At 32.3% G+C, this 16,029-nt stretch overlaps 2 protein-coding genes across 2 annotated transcripts; both read left to right on the forward strand.

Annotated features, from left to right (window-relative positions):
* The first annotated feature begins 2,543 nt into the window (after window positions 1–2,543).
* On the forward strand, window positions 2,544–3,155 carry LOC123302870 (zinc finger MYM-type protein 5-like). Its single transcript, XM_044885964.1, has one exon. It carries the CDS (start codon window positions 2,544–2,546, stop codon window positions 3,153–3,155), a length of 612 nt encoding a protein of 203 aa, XP_044741899.1.
* A 191-nt stretch (window positions 3,156–3,346) lies between these two features.
* LOC123302872 (zinc finger MYM-type protein 1-like) lies at window positions 3,347–9,545 on the forward strand. The gene is made up of 3 exons (XM_044885965.1): window positions 3,347–4,198; window positions 8,563–8,818; window positions 9,307–9,545. Exons 1-3 carry the CDS (start codon window positions 3,347–3,349, stop codon window positions 9,543–9,545), a joined length of 1,347 nt encoding a protein of 448 aa, XP_044741900.1.
* Window positions 9,546–16,029: the final 6,484 nt, after the last annotated feature.

The following is a 16,029-nucleotide window of genomic DNA, read 5'->3' on the forward strand; positions in this document are numbered from 1 at the left end:
TAAAGGATCAACCGTTAATGACATTATGAGAGATAACAGAATGGCTCCGATCAATTCAGTTCGTAGGTACCTGCAACAGCAGTGTTTCTATTCATTGGAGGAAGGACTAAAAAGTAATTTTTAAACTTAATATATGTATTAAGTAATTGTATTTATAATTTTTAATTTCTGACACTTTCCGTGTTGATCTTTAATCACCGGAATTCGATAATTTTATATTAATTTATTTATTTATTTATTTTTTAATGAAATGACATTTACCGTGGAAATTTTTTATACACCGGTAATCAATTTTTTTTCTTTTTTATTATATAACATAAACCGTGGAAATTTGATACACCGGTATCAATATTTATTTTTTTTAATAATATTTGAAACTTTCCGGTAGATTTTTTTTATCACCGGAAAAAGAAATTTCATTAATATATTATTTTTTGTTTTTAGGTAAACAAATTTCATATTTATTTATTTTAGAGATTCTTACTTTTAAGGATGTCAGCTATCCTACTCGTGAGTTTTTATGGTTTTCCACGATGTTTAAGGTGAATACCGGGATAGTCTACGAAAAGTCGGCCATCACCGCATTATCTTTTATTACTTTTTTTACATGATTTTTTTTTTTTGACGAATTCTATGTATATTGTATATCGAAAGAGAACGAATAAAATATTATTATTATTATTATTATTATTCTCTAACCGGTGTAGCATTACAAATATAACATTTTGTACATTATTCAATCACAACCATAAAACACTTGAGGCGATGGGTGAACTGCTGCAAACGCAAATGCAGAATGCATCAAATCAGACTTTGTATGACGTCAACGAAATAATTGAGTTACCAGATTTATTGAGTCGTATTTTGAATGGTTTAAAAAGAATTCAGCAATCGGACTTTGATAGGAGAAAATGGGAAAACTGCTCAATTTTATTACCAATACTGTGAGTTACTAAATTTATACCATCGGTTTTCCAGAAGTATGCGCACCAGTAACTTTGAATTGTACTTGGACTTAATTTTCAACATATCTGATATATTTTTTGCGTTAAACCATCCCAATTATGCCAAGTGGTCCTTGTAATATTTGCAGGGCCGTGCCTGACGGGCGTTCATTGCGTGCACCGCACGCAGGCGGCCGAAATTAAGAGGCGGCCAAATCGTTACAAGTTGTTTACTGGGCAAAAATACAATCGGTTTGTTTTCATTAAGATACGAAGTAAAAACTGTATTATACATACAGTTATATGTATATATTATATACATATAACTGTATGTATAAAAACTGATTAGGTCGTTGACTCGTTGTAGTATTTATATACCTAGTCATGCAGCGAATCCGAATTTTTCGAACATTGCACGAGCGACGAGCCGAAATAGTTTTTTCAATTGACCGGCGTCGCGTAAGCGGTCTTATTCGTCTTATTAGTCGTATTAGTCTATAGACTAGCGAGGATAAATCGTTATTTGTGTCCTGTGTGTGATCCGATATTATTAAAGTCTTTAATTTAACGAATAAAAATAAATTGCTTAATTCCTGAAAACTTTTAGTTGTGTGTTCGTGTGGTGAAATTTAATAAAAAGTTTATTTACTCGACAAAGACTGAAAAAGGTAATACACAAAAAATGTAAAATTTGGGTAGACTTTCACTTTTTGGGCCCGGGAAATTTTGGCGGGTCTTTTTGGAGGGAAAAGGCCTTTTGATATGAAATTCTTAAATAAATATTAAAAAATATTTAATAATATTAAAAAAAATTAAAAAAAAAATTAAATAATAATTAAAATAAATAATAAAATAGTGCAATTTAATATTAAATTACTTAAAATCTTCCTTAATTTATACTAAAAAATGAATATCTTTCTCATTTTGAATGCATTTATATAATAATTAAAAGTTGTTTGTTTGCATACCAGATTCTCTGTTTAAATCGCTCACAACCCGCCGATGGAAAATCAAGCATTTGAACTTGTGTAGCCGAAAGCAACTCTTTAAATTAAGCTTATGATTCCTTTTTATAATAGCAATGTTATTGTTATTAAATGGAAGAAATTTACCTGACATTGAACTAGAAAACAGTTATATGTGGTTGAATTTTCCTCTCCGTTTTCATTTTCAAAATAAATCTTGACATATTTATGTTTAAAAATATGTTTTACTTAAAAAGCTTATAAATGATTTTCTTATCGTGTCATCCTATGCGCATTAAAATATACATTAATTATAGATTTTAAGTAATTTAATATTAAATTGCGCTATTTTATTATTTATTTTAATTATTATTTAATTTTTTTTTTAATTTTTTTTAATATTATTAAATATTTTTTAATATTTATTTAAGAATTTCATATCAAAAGGCCTTTTCCCTCCAAAAAGACCCGCCAAAATTTCCCGGGCCCAAAAAGTGAAAGTCTACCCTAAAATTTAATATCACTGCTCATTTACATTTTTAAAGGCCTACGAATGTCTGAAAGGAAAACGAAAAGATTGTCTGGAGCGCAATATAAAAGAAAGCGAGAGGAAAAGCAAAATGAAGCTAAAAAAATGTTTGGCTCATTAACAAAGTTTTTAGTAAAATCGCCAGAACCGGAAAGTAGTTGTAGTAGCCAATTAAATCCAATTGATGATTTGTTTTGCGATAAAAATGAAAATGAATTATCTGTCGAAAATGAAAAGGCTAATGACAATACTAGTAGTACCGACGAAATGGAAACAGAAGATAATAAGGATATCGATCTATACAATACCGATACCGCTGAAATTGATAAAGCATATTTTGCTATGTGTATGGATTTAAATGATCCAGCTTGCTGGCCTTTAACAATTACCACTAAAATATTGGATATATTAATCGAAAAAGGACCCATACAAAATAAACAATCTACATATCCAATTAATGAATTGGAAAGATCATTTTCATCAACTTATTTCTATAGAAAAATGCCAAATGGTGAAAAATTTAATCGTGAGTGGTTAATCTATTCTCCAAAAACGGATTCCATATTTTGCTTCTGTTGTAAATTATTTGGCAAACAAGAAATAAAATTAGTTAATGAAGGCTTCAATGATTGGCAACACACATCTGATAATTTATCTCGTCATGAAAAACATCGCTGCATATCGGAAATTGCACCAATTGGAAAAATTTGGAATTAAATTTAAAAAACAAAGCTACAATTGATAAAAATTTGCAACGGTATTATGACGCAGAGAAAAAAAGATGGTATCAAATTGTCGTACGCATGATATCTGTGGTACAATTTCTGGCAGTACAGGGTTTAGCGTTTAGAGGTAGCTCGAGCAGATTGTATGAAAACAATAATGGAAATTTTCTAAAAGCAATTGAAATGATAGGAAAATTTGATGATGTTATGGCAGATCACATAAATCGCATTCAACAATCAGTTGCTTTAAAGAACCATATGCCACATTATGCGGGAAATCGCTTCCAAAATGAAATAATTAGTATCCTTGCAGCGCAAATTCAAAAATATATTTTGTCAGCAATAAAAGACGCCAAATATTTTTCAGTAATTTTGGATTGTACGCCGGACATGGGACATGTCGAGCAAATTACAATAATTTTGAGATATGTGCATATTCAAAATGACGAAGTAGAAGTGAGAGAAAATTTCGTTGGTTTTTCTCCAGCTCAAAAAAGTACTGGAGAAGCTTTTTACGACTTTTTAATTGAAAAATTAAGCTCTCTTAAATTAAATGTTAACGATATGAGAGGCCAGGGGTATGATAATGGATCAAATATGGCTGGAAAACATATTGGATTGCAGAAACGAATTTTGGACAATTATCCACGAGCTTTGTTTATGCCATGCAACGCGCATACATTAAATTTGGTCGTCAATGATGCAGCGAAAGTTTCTTTTTCAACTGTGGATTTTTTTAGTAATGTGTCAGCAATATACAATTACTTTTCCGGATCACCTTTTCGATGGCAAATTTTAAAAAAACATGTAAAATCGTTAACAGTAAAACAAGTTAGCGTAACCCGGTGGGAATCAAGGATTAAGGCGATTAGACCACTGCGTCATGAATTAGGTGAAATTTATGACAGCCTAATAGAACTAGCGGAAGAATGTTCAACACCAATAGGTCAACATGAAGCTAAATGTTTGGCAATGAAAATTAAATCGTACAAATTTATTTGTTCCACAGTAATATGGTACGAAATCTTAGAAAAAGTAAATATTATTAGTAAAATGATGCAGACCGTTTCTTGGAATCTTACTTCATGTGCTGAATCTATTAATAATATTTTAATTTTTTTCCAAAGTATTAGAAATGATGAAAATTTCGAAAAGTATTTGAAAATTGCTGATGAATTATGTGAATCACTTGAAATACAACCGGAATTTCCTGTTGAAATTAATCTACGTCGACGCCATAAGCAAAAACAATTTGACTATGAAGGAGATGAGGATATTCAGTTAACTGCTAAAGAAAATTTCAAAATTAATTTTTTCTATGTAATATTGGATACAGCCAATTCATCTGTTACTACCCGATTTGAAACATTATCCAATTTCGAACAGTCTTTCGGATTTTTATATAAATTTGTTGAAATAGGAGAGGACGACATAAAAAAAAGTTGCTTCGACTTTCATAATAAATTCAAGGATGGCGAATCGTGCGACATAAACGGAGCAGAATTATACGAAGAGTTAATTTCATTGAAAATAATTATAAAAGATAGGAAACAACCCGAAGAACTCCTAAAGTATTTGTACAAACACAATTTACAAAATTCATTTCCAAATGTATCTACAAGCTTAAAACTATTATTGACCATGCCTGTATCAGTTGCGTCTGGAGAACGTAGTTTTTCTAAATTGAAAATCATAAAAAATTACCTACGTACTTCCATGACGCAAGAACGTATGAGCAATCTTTTTAATTATCGCGATTGAAAGTGAAATTGCTGAATCTTTAAATATTCACGAAGCAATTGACGATTTTGTCAGTAAAAAATCCCGTAGGATTAACTTTTAATATGTACTTTATTTAATAATTGCTTCGTGAAGATTCAGCAATTTCACTTTCAATCGCGATAATTGAAAGATTGAAAGATTTCCCTAATTAACCGGTAACCTAACCGAAATAATTTTATGAAACCGGTTAATTAACCAAAAACCTTTACTATTTTCAATATCAATAAATAATACGTAAGATTTGATTTTTTAAAATCAAATAATTTTAAATTGTCACTGAGCGACACCTAGGATTTTAAATTATCGTATTCCTATGTTCTTTATGTTTGATAATTTTGTCTGTGATTATAATACCAATACCATAATTACTTTTTTTCATGTTATTATTAAAGTAAGTAAATTAATTCTATTTTGTATACCTCCCAAGTTGCAAGTCAGCCCAGATCTGCCATTGGCCACTGAGCTTTGTTATCCTAATATGTTAGTATAGATTTAAGGGTTATTCCTTGTTCTTTATGTTTGATAATTTTGTCTGTGATTATAAAACCAATACCATAATTTTTTTCATGTTATTATTTTTGTTTAAATTTTAAATAAAAAAATGTTTATTTTGTGCATTTTTTTTTCTTAAATTTCATCCAAACATATAAATCTCATAAAACCGGTTTTTAGCCGGTTTTTCTTTTCAGAAACCGGTTTTGGGAACAAAACCAATATTTTTTTTCGTTCTCGATTTCGGTTAACCAAAAACTGATTTTTTTCCCGGTTTGATGCCCTGTGTATAATAATAAACATTAAAAATTAAAGTAGTTTTTTTTAATGTTATCCTGGGGGCGGCCATACAGACTGGCACGCAGGCGGCCATATACCCAGGCACGGCCCTGAATATTTGAGCAATTAAATCAATTTGTATACTAATAATTCATCTTTGGTAGCTGAACCTCAGCAAAACGACCATTTGGCAACAATAAAACAAAACAAAACAAAAACTTTTTAACCGTCAACCATCAACCATCAAATTCAGGAAAATTCCGTAAAAAAAAAAATGAAGAAACTAATTATAAATATGTCATCACGAAGAGACAGATACAAGGACTATTGTTCAACCTGGCTTAAGAATTTTAATTAAAGTCTCTGATACTGACGTTTTGATTGTTTTTTTTTTTTTTAGGAAATATGCACAAACTAAGGGAATCTGAATTTTGGCTTGCCAGTTCAGCAACAAAAAAAAAACTAATAATCAACCTGTTGATTGCATCAATTGCACCGATTTAGCGTTGAAGTTAGGAATCAAATTATGCCAAAGACTTCTCTCCTTCCATGCATTTACAGGATGTGATTACACGGTAGAATTCTATAATAAAGGAAAAGTAAAACCTTTTCAGATTCAAAAAATAAAAAATTGAAAAATATCAAACAATTTTTGCAACATTAACAGATGCTGCTGATATTATCATTGATGAAAAAATGAACACCGTTCAAGAATTAACAGCCAGTATAGTATGTATGGTATCAAGAACTGCACTAGAGTGAATGATGCGGGATATCTCATTTTTATGAATATTACTCTGCTAAAGAAGATACCGTACAGTTCTTGAAAAAAATAAAACGCTTTCACTCCAACTCCATACCACCATGCTGGATATCATTGACTCAAAAAATTTTACTATTTTCGTAAATTCCATATGGCTTAATGCAACGAATTCATCATGCGTGAAACTTCAATCTGAGAACTGCGATTGGTTCTAAGATAAATATTTAAAACCAATAGGATTCATTGGGGATCATCTCTCAGTCGCAAAAATTCACTCGCAGCAATATTTTACTTCAAAATTCGCCAATCAGAATTCGGGACAGATTTTTCGCAGGCAACCTTATACCACCGTGTATGTAATAAAATAAACTTTATTTTCATTTAACTTTAATTTAATAATCAGACCGGTGCAAAATCGATTTACCTGTTTATACCTGGCTACCCGAGATTTGTGACTTCAAAAGAACAGGCAACCTAACGTTTGCTTATTCTATGGGCTTCATACTTTTGATTGGTATGGAATTTGTCTAATAGTCAAACCGGTGAAATGTTAACAAAAAAATTTCTAATTATTAATTAATCATACTGAACTAGGACTGAAATTTTATAGGCAATCTATATACAATATATTTATTGGCATATTAAATTTAATATAAAATACGTTTTATTAAATTAACATCTCGATGAAGGTCGATCTACATCGGGATCTTAGACTATGAACTTGATAATGCTGTAAATAAAACAATCGATAAAAGCATTCTGTTGCGGATTAAATATGATAAACTGCAATGGCAAATTTGCGGGGATTTGAAAATCGTAGCTCTGCTGCTTGGACTACAATTAGAATACACGAAATTTTGTTGCTTTATTTTGGGATAGTCGTGATAGAAAAAAGCATTATAAAAAAAAGTTGTGGTCCTGGACACTTAAACCTGGACAAACTTTCGGGAGCCAAAAAGTGTTACTTCTGCCATTACACATTAAACTAGGACTGACGAAAAATTTCGTAAAAGCAATGAACAAAAATGGAGCTGCTTTTCAATATCTCCATCAGAAATTTCTAAGATGAAGTGATTTGTAGGTCAAGGAAGGTATATTCGTAGATCTTCAAATAAGAAATTCATTTGAAGATGATAACTTTAACTCGGTTCTAGACGGTACAGAAACAAAAACTTGGGATGATTTTCGCCTTGTTGCAAAAAACTTCTTAGGAAATAAAAAGTGATAACTGGCTTGTAATATGTCCTTGAAAATCCACTGTTCACATTGTCACTTGGACTTCTTTCCGTATAATTGTAGGGCTTTCAGCAATGAACATGGGGAGCGCTTTCATCAGGATATTACAAATATGGAAAAACAATATCAAGGTCATTGGAATGTTTCAATGTGGTCGAATTATTGCGGGTTACTGTGGTTGGACTCTGTAGAAATATTAGAGAAGTAGAATATAAAAGGGTAGCGAGAAAACCACCTCGAAATTCCACTTATGATTAAAAAACTGTATAGTTTCTGTAAATTTTTTTTAAATCTTTTTTTTCTAAAAAAGGTTAACTTATTTTAATATTTATTAATTATTTTTGTATTCAATACGTGAAATATATGTCAATAAAAAAAATTGTCTTCAAAAGAAGAATACCTTTTGAAAGTCAAAATTTTATATCGAGCGCAATCGGTTGAAACCTTCAAGAAATTCGTTTAATGTTCGATGTTTGATAAAATCACTGAATAATTTATAAAATATCAAAGGAATAATTTTAATGTCTATCAAGTATGATGATTGTACTAAAGTTATATTCATTAATAAGTTGAAATTTACATTAAATATTGGTAACAGCAATGGAATGAATCAATCAAAAGTATTAAAATATAATTGATTTTTTTACTTTTCATCTTTAATAACTTCAAATTAATAAGATAAAATTTTTCGGTTAAAACAAGTGGTGTGTGCTACTGTACAAACAAATTGAAAATGAGTGATAAAAAGTTGGATGAAATAAATACTAACATGCAGTTATTGATATCGAAAATGGAATTATTAGACAAAAAATAGATAAAGTTGAACAAAATATGATACACATAACAGCTGAATGTGAAAGTTACAGAACTTACGACCGAAGTTATGGAACTTAAGAAAGAAAATATTGAATTAAAACGAACAGTTGATAATCAAAAGCAATTATTTAAGAATATAGATTCTAAGCAACGTATGAAGAATATTATTGTATTTGGTATACCAGAAGAAAATGACGAAGACGTAGAGAAAAAATTTATTACTGTAATTCAGGAAAAACTACAAATAAATGTTGACGCTAATGAAATTGATGACATATTCCGTCTGGGTAAAAGGATTGAGTTATACAAGAAACATATTAGTAACCCTTAGTATGAAAAAGAAGGAAATAATTATGGAGAAAGCTTATTAATTAAAAATGATACAATTCATATAAAAAACGATTTATCACAGGAAATGCGTGAAAGGCGCCGTAGGTTGGGTCCGTGGATGCGAACCAAAATTGAACAAGGAGAACATGTGACAATAAGAGGAGATAAACTGTTCTGTAACGGTAAATATTACACCCTAGAAGAATTAGAATTTGTAAACAAAACTAAACGACTCAGGAGTGATGATGATGTTCCGCCTAGTAAAAACGAAAACCAAGAGCCGCACACTTCACATTCAAAACGAACAGCAGTAGAACCAAGAAACCCAAGAAAAAATTCGATCCCAAATATGTTTTCAAAAAGGCAAGAGGAAGAAAGGTCAAAATCAAATTTTTTAATAATGAAAAACCTACAACCATTAAATTATGCTGTTGGAACATAGAAGGTATTAAATCGAAAATAGAAGATAAAGAAATTTTAGCTTATTTAGGGAACTTTGATATCGTTATGCTTGAGGAAAATTGGTTAAGCTTTGATGATTATGATAAACAATTTTTACCTTGTTTTGTGGGCTTTCATAAATGTAAATTAAAAACAAATAAAATGGGAAGACAACCAGGCGGTGTTGCGATTTACGTAAACAAAAAGTTACTGTCAAAGGTAATGGTCATTGAAAATGAGTAGGAAGAAGTTCTTTGGTTAAAAGTCGAAACATCTGACGTATTGCACATATTTGGTGCGTGTTATAACCAACCGGAGTATACAAAATACGCAAACAATAACTTCTTCAACGAACTAGAAAATGAATTACTTAGAATTAATAATATTTACCCTTCAGCAAAACTAAGCTTGATTGGAGACAGTAATGCACGTACAGGCAATTTGGACGAACTACTTGAGATCCCAGAGAAATATTTTGGTATAGATATAAATACGTCCCTTGGGTGTGCACTTACAAATAATAAATATAATCGTGATGGCTACGTCAATAATTATGGTAAGAAGCTAATAGATTTTTGTAAAAATAATGATATGGTAATAGTAAATGGCAGGTCAACTAAAGACCGGGAAGGCGAATTTACATATATTTCGCAAAACGGTAGCAGTACAATAGATTATTTGATAGTACAACGAGACCATTTTCAAAATTATTTGGATTTTGAAGTAAGCAGCGAGAGGTGCGAATCATCGCATATGCCAATTGTTTTCCAGTCAATTATGAATTAAAATGTTATTTATAACGATACTATCCAGAATAATACAGGTATCATTACAGCCAAATATAAATGGAATAATGAATACTTTGAATGTTTTAAAAACCCTTTGAATGACAAAGGCTCGGTTCTTATAAAAACTGGAATTGACCATTTTGTCGAAAATAATCGAAGTGACGAAGCATTTTCGTTGCTAGAAACATACGTAAAGCGCGCAGGGGAAAATATGCGAATCGATATTCCGCGGAGGAATAGTCATCACATACACGATCGGCAAGAGATAGCTTATGTGAATAGTGAATGCTATACAATTAGAAAGGATTGCAGAGCAATTTTGAGGATGTACCGTAGAAGCTTGGACAAACATTCAAAGGAAATATTATTACAAGAATATTTGAGGAAGAAATTACAATTAAATAATTTACGTAGAATGAAAGGAAAAGAGTACCAAATGAAGTACTTGGAAAATATACAGAGCATTTTAAGAAGCAAGGGCTCCAAAGAATTTTGGAACTTCTTCCGGAACAAAAGAACGGCAATTGATGGGTCTTCAATTAACGATGAGACATGGATAGAGTATTACAAGAAAGTACTTAATTCGCTACAAGTATGGTATGAGATGAATTTTACCTTAATTTACAATATCTGCGAACATAATAACATACTGGATGGTGACTTTTCACTTAATGAAATAGAATGGACGTTAAACTCCATGAAAGATAAAAAATCTCCCGGAGAAAACGGAATTCCAGCCGAATTTTACAAAAAGATTATCATTGACAGTGTTGGAGACTTAGAAATGTTAGCGAAATTCTTTAATATAATATTTAACATCAAGATAATCCCAAAGAATTGGAGAATTGGTACCATATGCAATTTATACAAAGGAAAAGGGGAAATAACAAATCGTAAGAATTTCAGACCCGTTACATTACTCGATACATGTGGGAAAATTTACAGTAAACGACTTGCTGAGAGGTTGCAAAACTGGGCAGAAGATAATAATAAACTGTCAGAGTTTCAAGCTGGTTTCAGACATGGATATTCCTGTGTTGACAACTTATTCGTTATGAACTGTTTAATCGAAGATACTTTCAAAATTAAAAAAATTAAATTATTATTATACACTTGTTTTGTAGACCTACGAGCAGCTTTTGATTCAATTAATAGAGAAGCTATGCTGTACATTTTGAAAAAAAAGGGAGTGTCATACAATTTTATAAAAGCTATCGAAGATATATACAAGGAAACGTACGTACGAATAAGACTTGGGAACTCTCTTTCTGAACCAATTAAAACTACAACCGGACTACGACAAGGATGCCAGCTTTCAACAATCATTTTCAATCTTTTTATTGACGACATAGTGGAATACCTAAATCATACAGACACACATGCACCTAGTATCAATGGTAAGGAGATTAAAATACTGCTATTTGCCGACGATATGGTCGTATTCGCACAGTCAGTAGGCCTGCAACGTGCATTAAATGAAATTGATAAAAACAAAAATCGTAGTATTTCGAAAAGGTTATAAAATGAAAAATAATTTTAAATGGAAAATAAATGGTGAAAATATTGAAGTGATTGATAACTTCGTATACTTAGGAGTCATGTTAAACTAGAATGACAGTGTGGCTATACATACAAAATGGAAGATTGCACAAGCTAGAAAGGCATACCATGTCTTACGCAAAAGCCTACACGATAAACATTTTATACCCATAAAAACTAAACTAGAAGTCTTTAACACTATGGTGGATCAGATCGTTAGGTATGGATGTGAAATATGGGGTATATATAGCGATGAAAAGGAAATAAATAAAATATGCCTCGACTACTGCAAGTGGATTCTCCAAATTCGTAGAACAGCACCAAACTGTGCTACATTAATAGAAACAGGATGTGTACCTACCTCAGTAAAAATTAAAGCTACGTACATAAAATATTTTTATAAGTTGTGGAAATGGACATTGTTACGCTATCAGGTTAAGAAGGCTTACTACAGTTGCTGGGCGAAAAAGTACCTAAAAATAATTGAAAATTTAAAATTGATGTACCTGTTAGAAGATGATACACCCATTCACCTACATCAAACAATAGAAGATGCAGTCCTTGCCGAATTTTACGAATCCAGTTTTGCTACGATGAGAAATATGAAAACTTTACATCTCTACCAAAATCTTGAACACTATCAGAATGGTGCCAAATACCTCCAAATCTTGGACAAAAATACAAGGAGACCTATAACACAATTCCGCTTAGAGACATGGATAAGGGAGAATCGACTAGGTACAGCAATGAGGCCTGGAATGTATGTTTTGTGCGGACAGGAAGAATCTCCAGACCATTTTTTCACTACATGTCAAGGTTTGGATGACATACGAAGGCAACATCTGGTAGGTTTCGATGATTCAAGTGGTTTGGTAACCTTATTGAATGCTTCCGATACTAAAACATTGCTAAAACTAAGTAGTTTTATTGAATTGGTGTTAACTATGCGTAGAAATAAAATTTGAAACTTTATTTAGGTATTTCTGAGAGAATGACGATATATAATAGCTGGAGAGCTAGTGAACCCTGGGAGTAACGGTCTCCCTGTAAGGTTAGAAATTTTTATACTGACGATTTATGGCATGCTAAGAGCAATAGCCATGACCTGGCAGGCGTCAGTCCTGCACGTCATCAGCCCCTTTATTTTTCGAACTGTTAAGTAAATGGGGTTTCAAAACTTGTTCCTGTAAGTTTGAAAATTTAATAGAATAAAGTTTATTTATTGTACATCTTAAAAAAAAATTGACAGGCGATTACAATAAGCAGAAGTAAACGCACAGTTGATGAGGTAAAATAAACTTTATCCTGTATACTTGAAATTTTTATATGTTTTCAAATAGACTTCTTAGAGTAAGTATGTACAATGCCAGGCGGTTTTGAACAGCATAAGACCTTGACAGGCGAGGGGACAGCTGCTAAGGGCGTGCGAGTAAGAGGTGTTGCGTGAATGCCATTAGTGCGAGTGAGACCATTTATCTAATACGAAGGGACGTATACCTGCTCTCGAGCAACAATGTACAGAGAAGAATTTCGTCAGTTGTGTCAACGATTTTGACTTGGGTGGATGCTTTGAGCTATAGCATTCCTTACGTTAAGTGATTTCGAATTTTTTAAAAATCAAACTTCATATTGTTATCAATTGTGCAGTGATATTGTGTATCGTTGTACTTTATTTCTTCAAATCAAAACTTCTTCAAATCTACCTAGTCCAGTCAATAAATGACCCAAAATGAGGTGTAGAGTGCGTGAGCAGGTAACTAAGCGATTCCTTCAGAAACTTGTTCAGGGGGCTTAGGTTGTTAACATACCAAAAGTCCTGACTCCTAGGTGATGAGCGGGGGGGAGGAGGGGGGGCTAAATGTACGAATTTTGGGTTTTTCGCTTATATCTCGAAAACGGTGCATCGGAGAGAAATATTTTTAGATAATAAAATGGAGTTCTTAAAATTATCTAAAACTTTTATATCATATGTTTTTTTCTAATTCCTAACCGTTTTCGAGCTATACCCTCGGAAAAAGTTGAAATTTACAAAAAAAATCAATTTACGTCAAAATATTCATAAACATTGCATCATATTGTCTAAACCTATTCATAAACGAAAAGTATGAATAGGAAAGAAGTTGTAGATTTTTAAATTCCCTTTTAGAATATATATACATATGCTGATTAATGTCCAACCCGCCTAAAGTTACAGCTATTTTAAAACTTGTATAGCATTTTGCAATTTTCAGAAAATTAGTTTGTATATCATATTCTTAACCCACAACCTTTGTTCGTGTATTTTGTTTAAATTACAGATAACAATATCAGCAATTTGTTAGTCAATTGAATTTAATACTTGAAAACAACATTAAAAGAGCCGTATGCAATAGAACGCCGATTAACCGAATCGCCAATTATCCGTATCGGTCCTAAGCGTTATATAAAAAATTAAAACTAAGTAATTTTTCAATAAAAACAAGTTCAATAATAATTATTTTTTTGACTGGCCCAAAATATTCTTTGTTATATACTGATTTAAAAAATATATACTTTTATAATGTTATGTCACTTTATTGCGTGGTAACAAATCAAATGAAAATTAGTTTCCATGGTTTTACGCTGCTGTGAGGGTCAACTTTCACTAGTTTGCTTGTCCGAATGACAAACATCTCATACAGTAATAATAGTTTTAATGCTTATAACTTTTAGGTTGGTAACACTGATTTCCTTGTCTTCTGTTAATGGACTGTCAGCTGGTTCTTGTTACCCTTACTTTATAAAGGTTAGTGTTAGTTTTGTTTACAAACATTTTGAAGTGTAAACAATACCTAAGTTTTCACCTTTTCAGTTTTGTGCTATGTTTTATCCTTAGTTATGATTATATCCTAAGTTAGTTTAGTTTAGTGTGTGTCAAATGTGCCTAGGATCAAGAAATTTAATATTAAACATACATTTAGGGGAAACAGGTTTTTAAAACCTACAACAAACCATGATATATGAGTACTACTAAGTGTCCTGTGTGCCTGAAACTGCAATGAGTACTACTAAGTGTCCTGTGTGCCTTAAGGACGTTTTAAGCGGAAGTGAAGATGTCTCTGAAGTCAAAGAAAAGGGTATACTGGGCCTTGTTAAAGCAAGTAAGGAACGGAAAGACAACAAGCATGAAAGTTTCCGTGATTTGTCATCCCTTTTAATTCACACAAGCTGTCGTAAAAATTACACCCGGACTGACACGATAAAAAAATATGTTAGGGAGGCATCCACATCCAAGGAAGAGACAGGGCCGACTAAGCTCCGGTCTTCAGTTCCTAAATTCAATTTTAAGAGTAATTGTTTGTTCTGTGGGCTTTGCGCAAAAGAAGAAACAAAAAAGCCTTTGGCGAAAAGGAAAATTGTGCATTCAGTTGAGACTTTAACTGTTCAAAATCGAATCAGGGAGCTGTGTTCTATGAGGAAGGATACCTTGGGCGATGAAGTTCTTCACCGCCTTTCCTCGATTAACGATCTTGTTGCTGAGGAAGCAGTATACCACAAAGACTGCTACATTAATTTTTTGAAGCCCACGAGTTTACAAACTCCAAAAACAGAGATCCCCAGAGACAACCATGTTACAAAGGCTATGGAGGAGATTTTCAGCTACTTGGAGGGAAGCAGTGATTGTCAGTTCTCCAAAGATGAAATACTGGGTATCATATCAGAGACCAAACCCCAATGGCGGACAATCAAGGCTGAATTGGAGAGGAAATATGGAGATCGGATACTGATCACTCCAGGTGTCAACAGATTTAGTGTGCCAGTGGTATGTTTTAGAGACAGTGGGAACAAAATTCTCAATGAAGCGTGGTATGGAAACAGGGCCAAAAATGAAGAAGAAGAGAGGTTGAGAATTGTTGCTAAAGCTGTGGAAATTTTACGGCAAGATATTCAGAGTCAAGTGTACAGCACAGACACATACCCTCCGAGCGACGAATTTTTGAAGAATCCAGGTACAATGCCTCAATCCCTTACTTTTTTCCTTGAGGGTCTTTTATTGGCAAAGACAAAGAGAATAGAAGAAACAAAGAGAAAATGTGCTGCATTGGGAAATGCCATAATTGGGATTGTCAGACCTAGAACCTTCGTATCACCTCTATTGTGCAGCCTATCATTGCTCATATACAGAAAGTATGCTTCAAGGCATTTAATTGATCTTCTTGCAAATTTGGGCTTCTGTGTATCGTATCACGAAGCACAAAAGTTAGAAATGTCAGCAATAGACAGTGCGAAACCTGGTTTTATTGTAAAGAAAGGTGCTTTCAATCAATTTGTTTTCGACAACGTTGATTTCAACGTATGTACTATAGATGGGCTCAACACTCTTCATGCTATGGGTGGAATCAGGTGCATTACTCCCTCGAATTCCCTTGAAAAAGGTGCAG

The sequence above is a fragment of the Chrysoperla carnea genome, chromosome X (genome assembly GCF_905475395.1).
Source record: "Chrysoperla carnea chromosome X, inChrCarn1.1, whole genome shotgun sequence".
NCBI classification, from domain to species: domain Eukaryota; kingdom Metazoa; phylum Arthropoda; class Insecta; order Neuroptera; family Chrysopidae; genus Chrysoperla; species Chrysoperla carnea.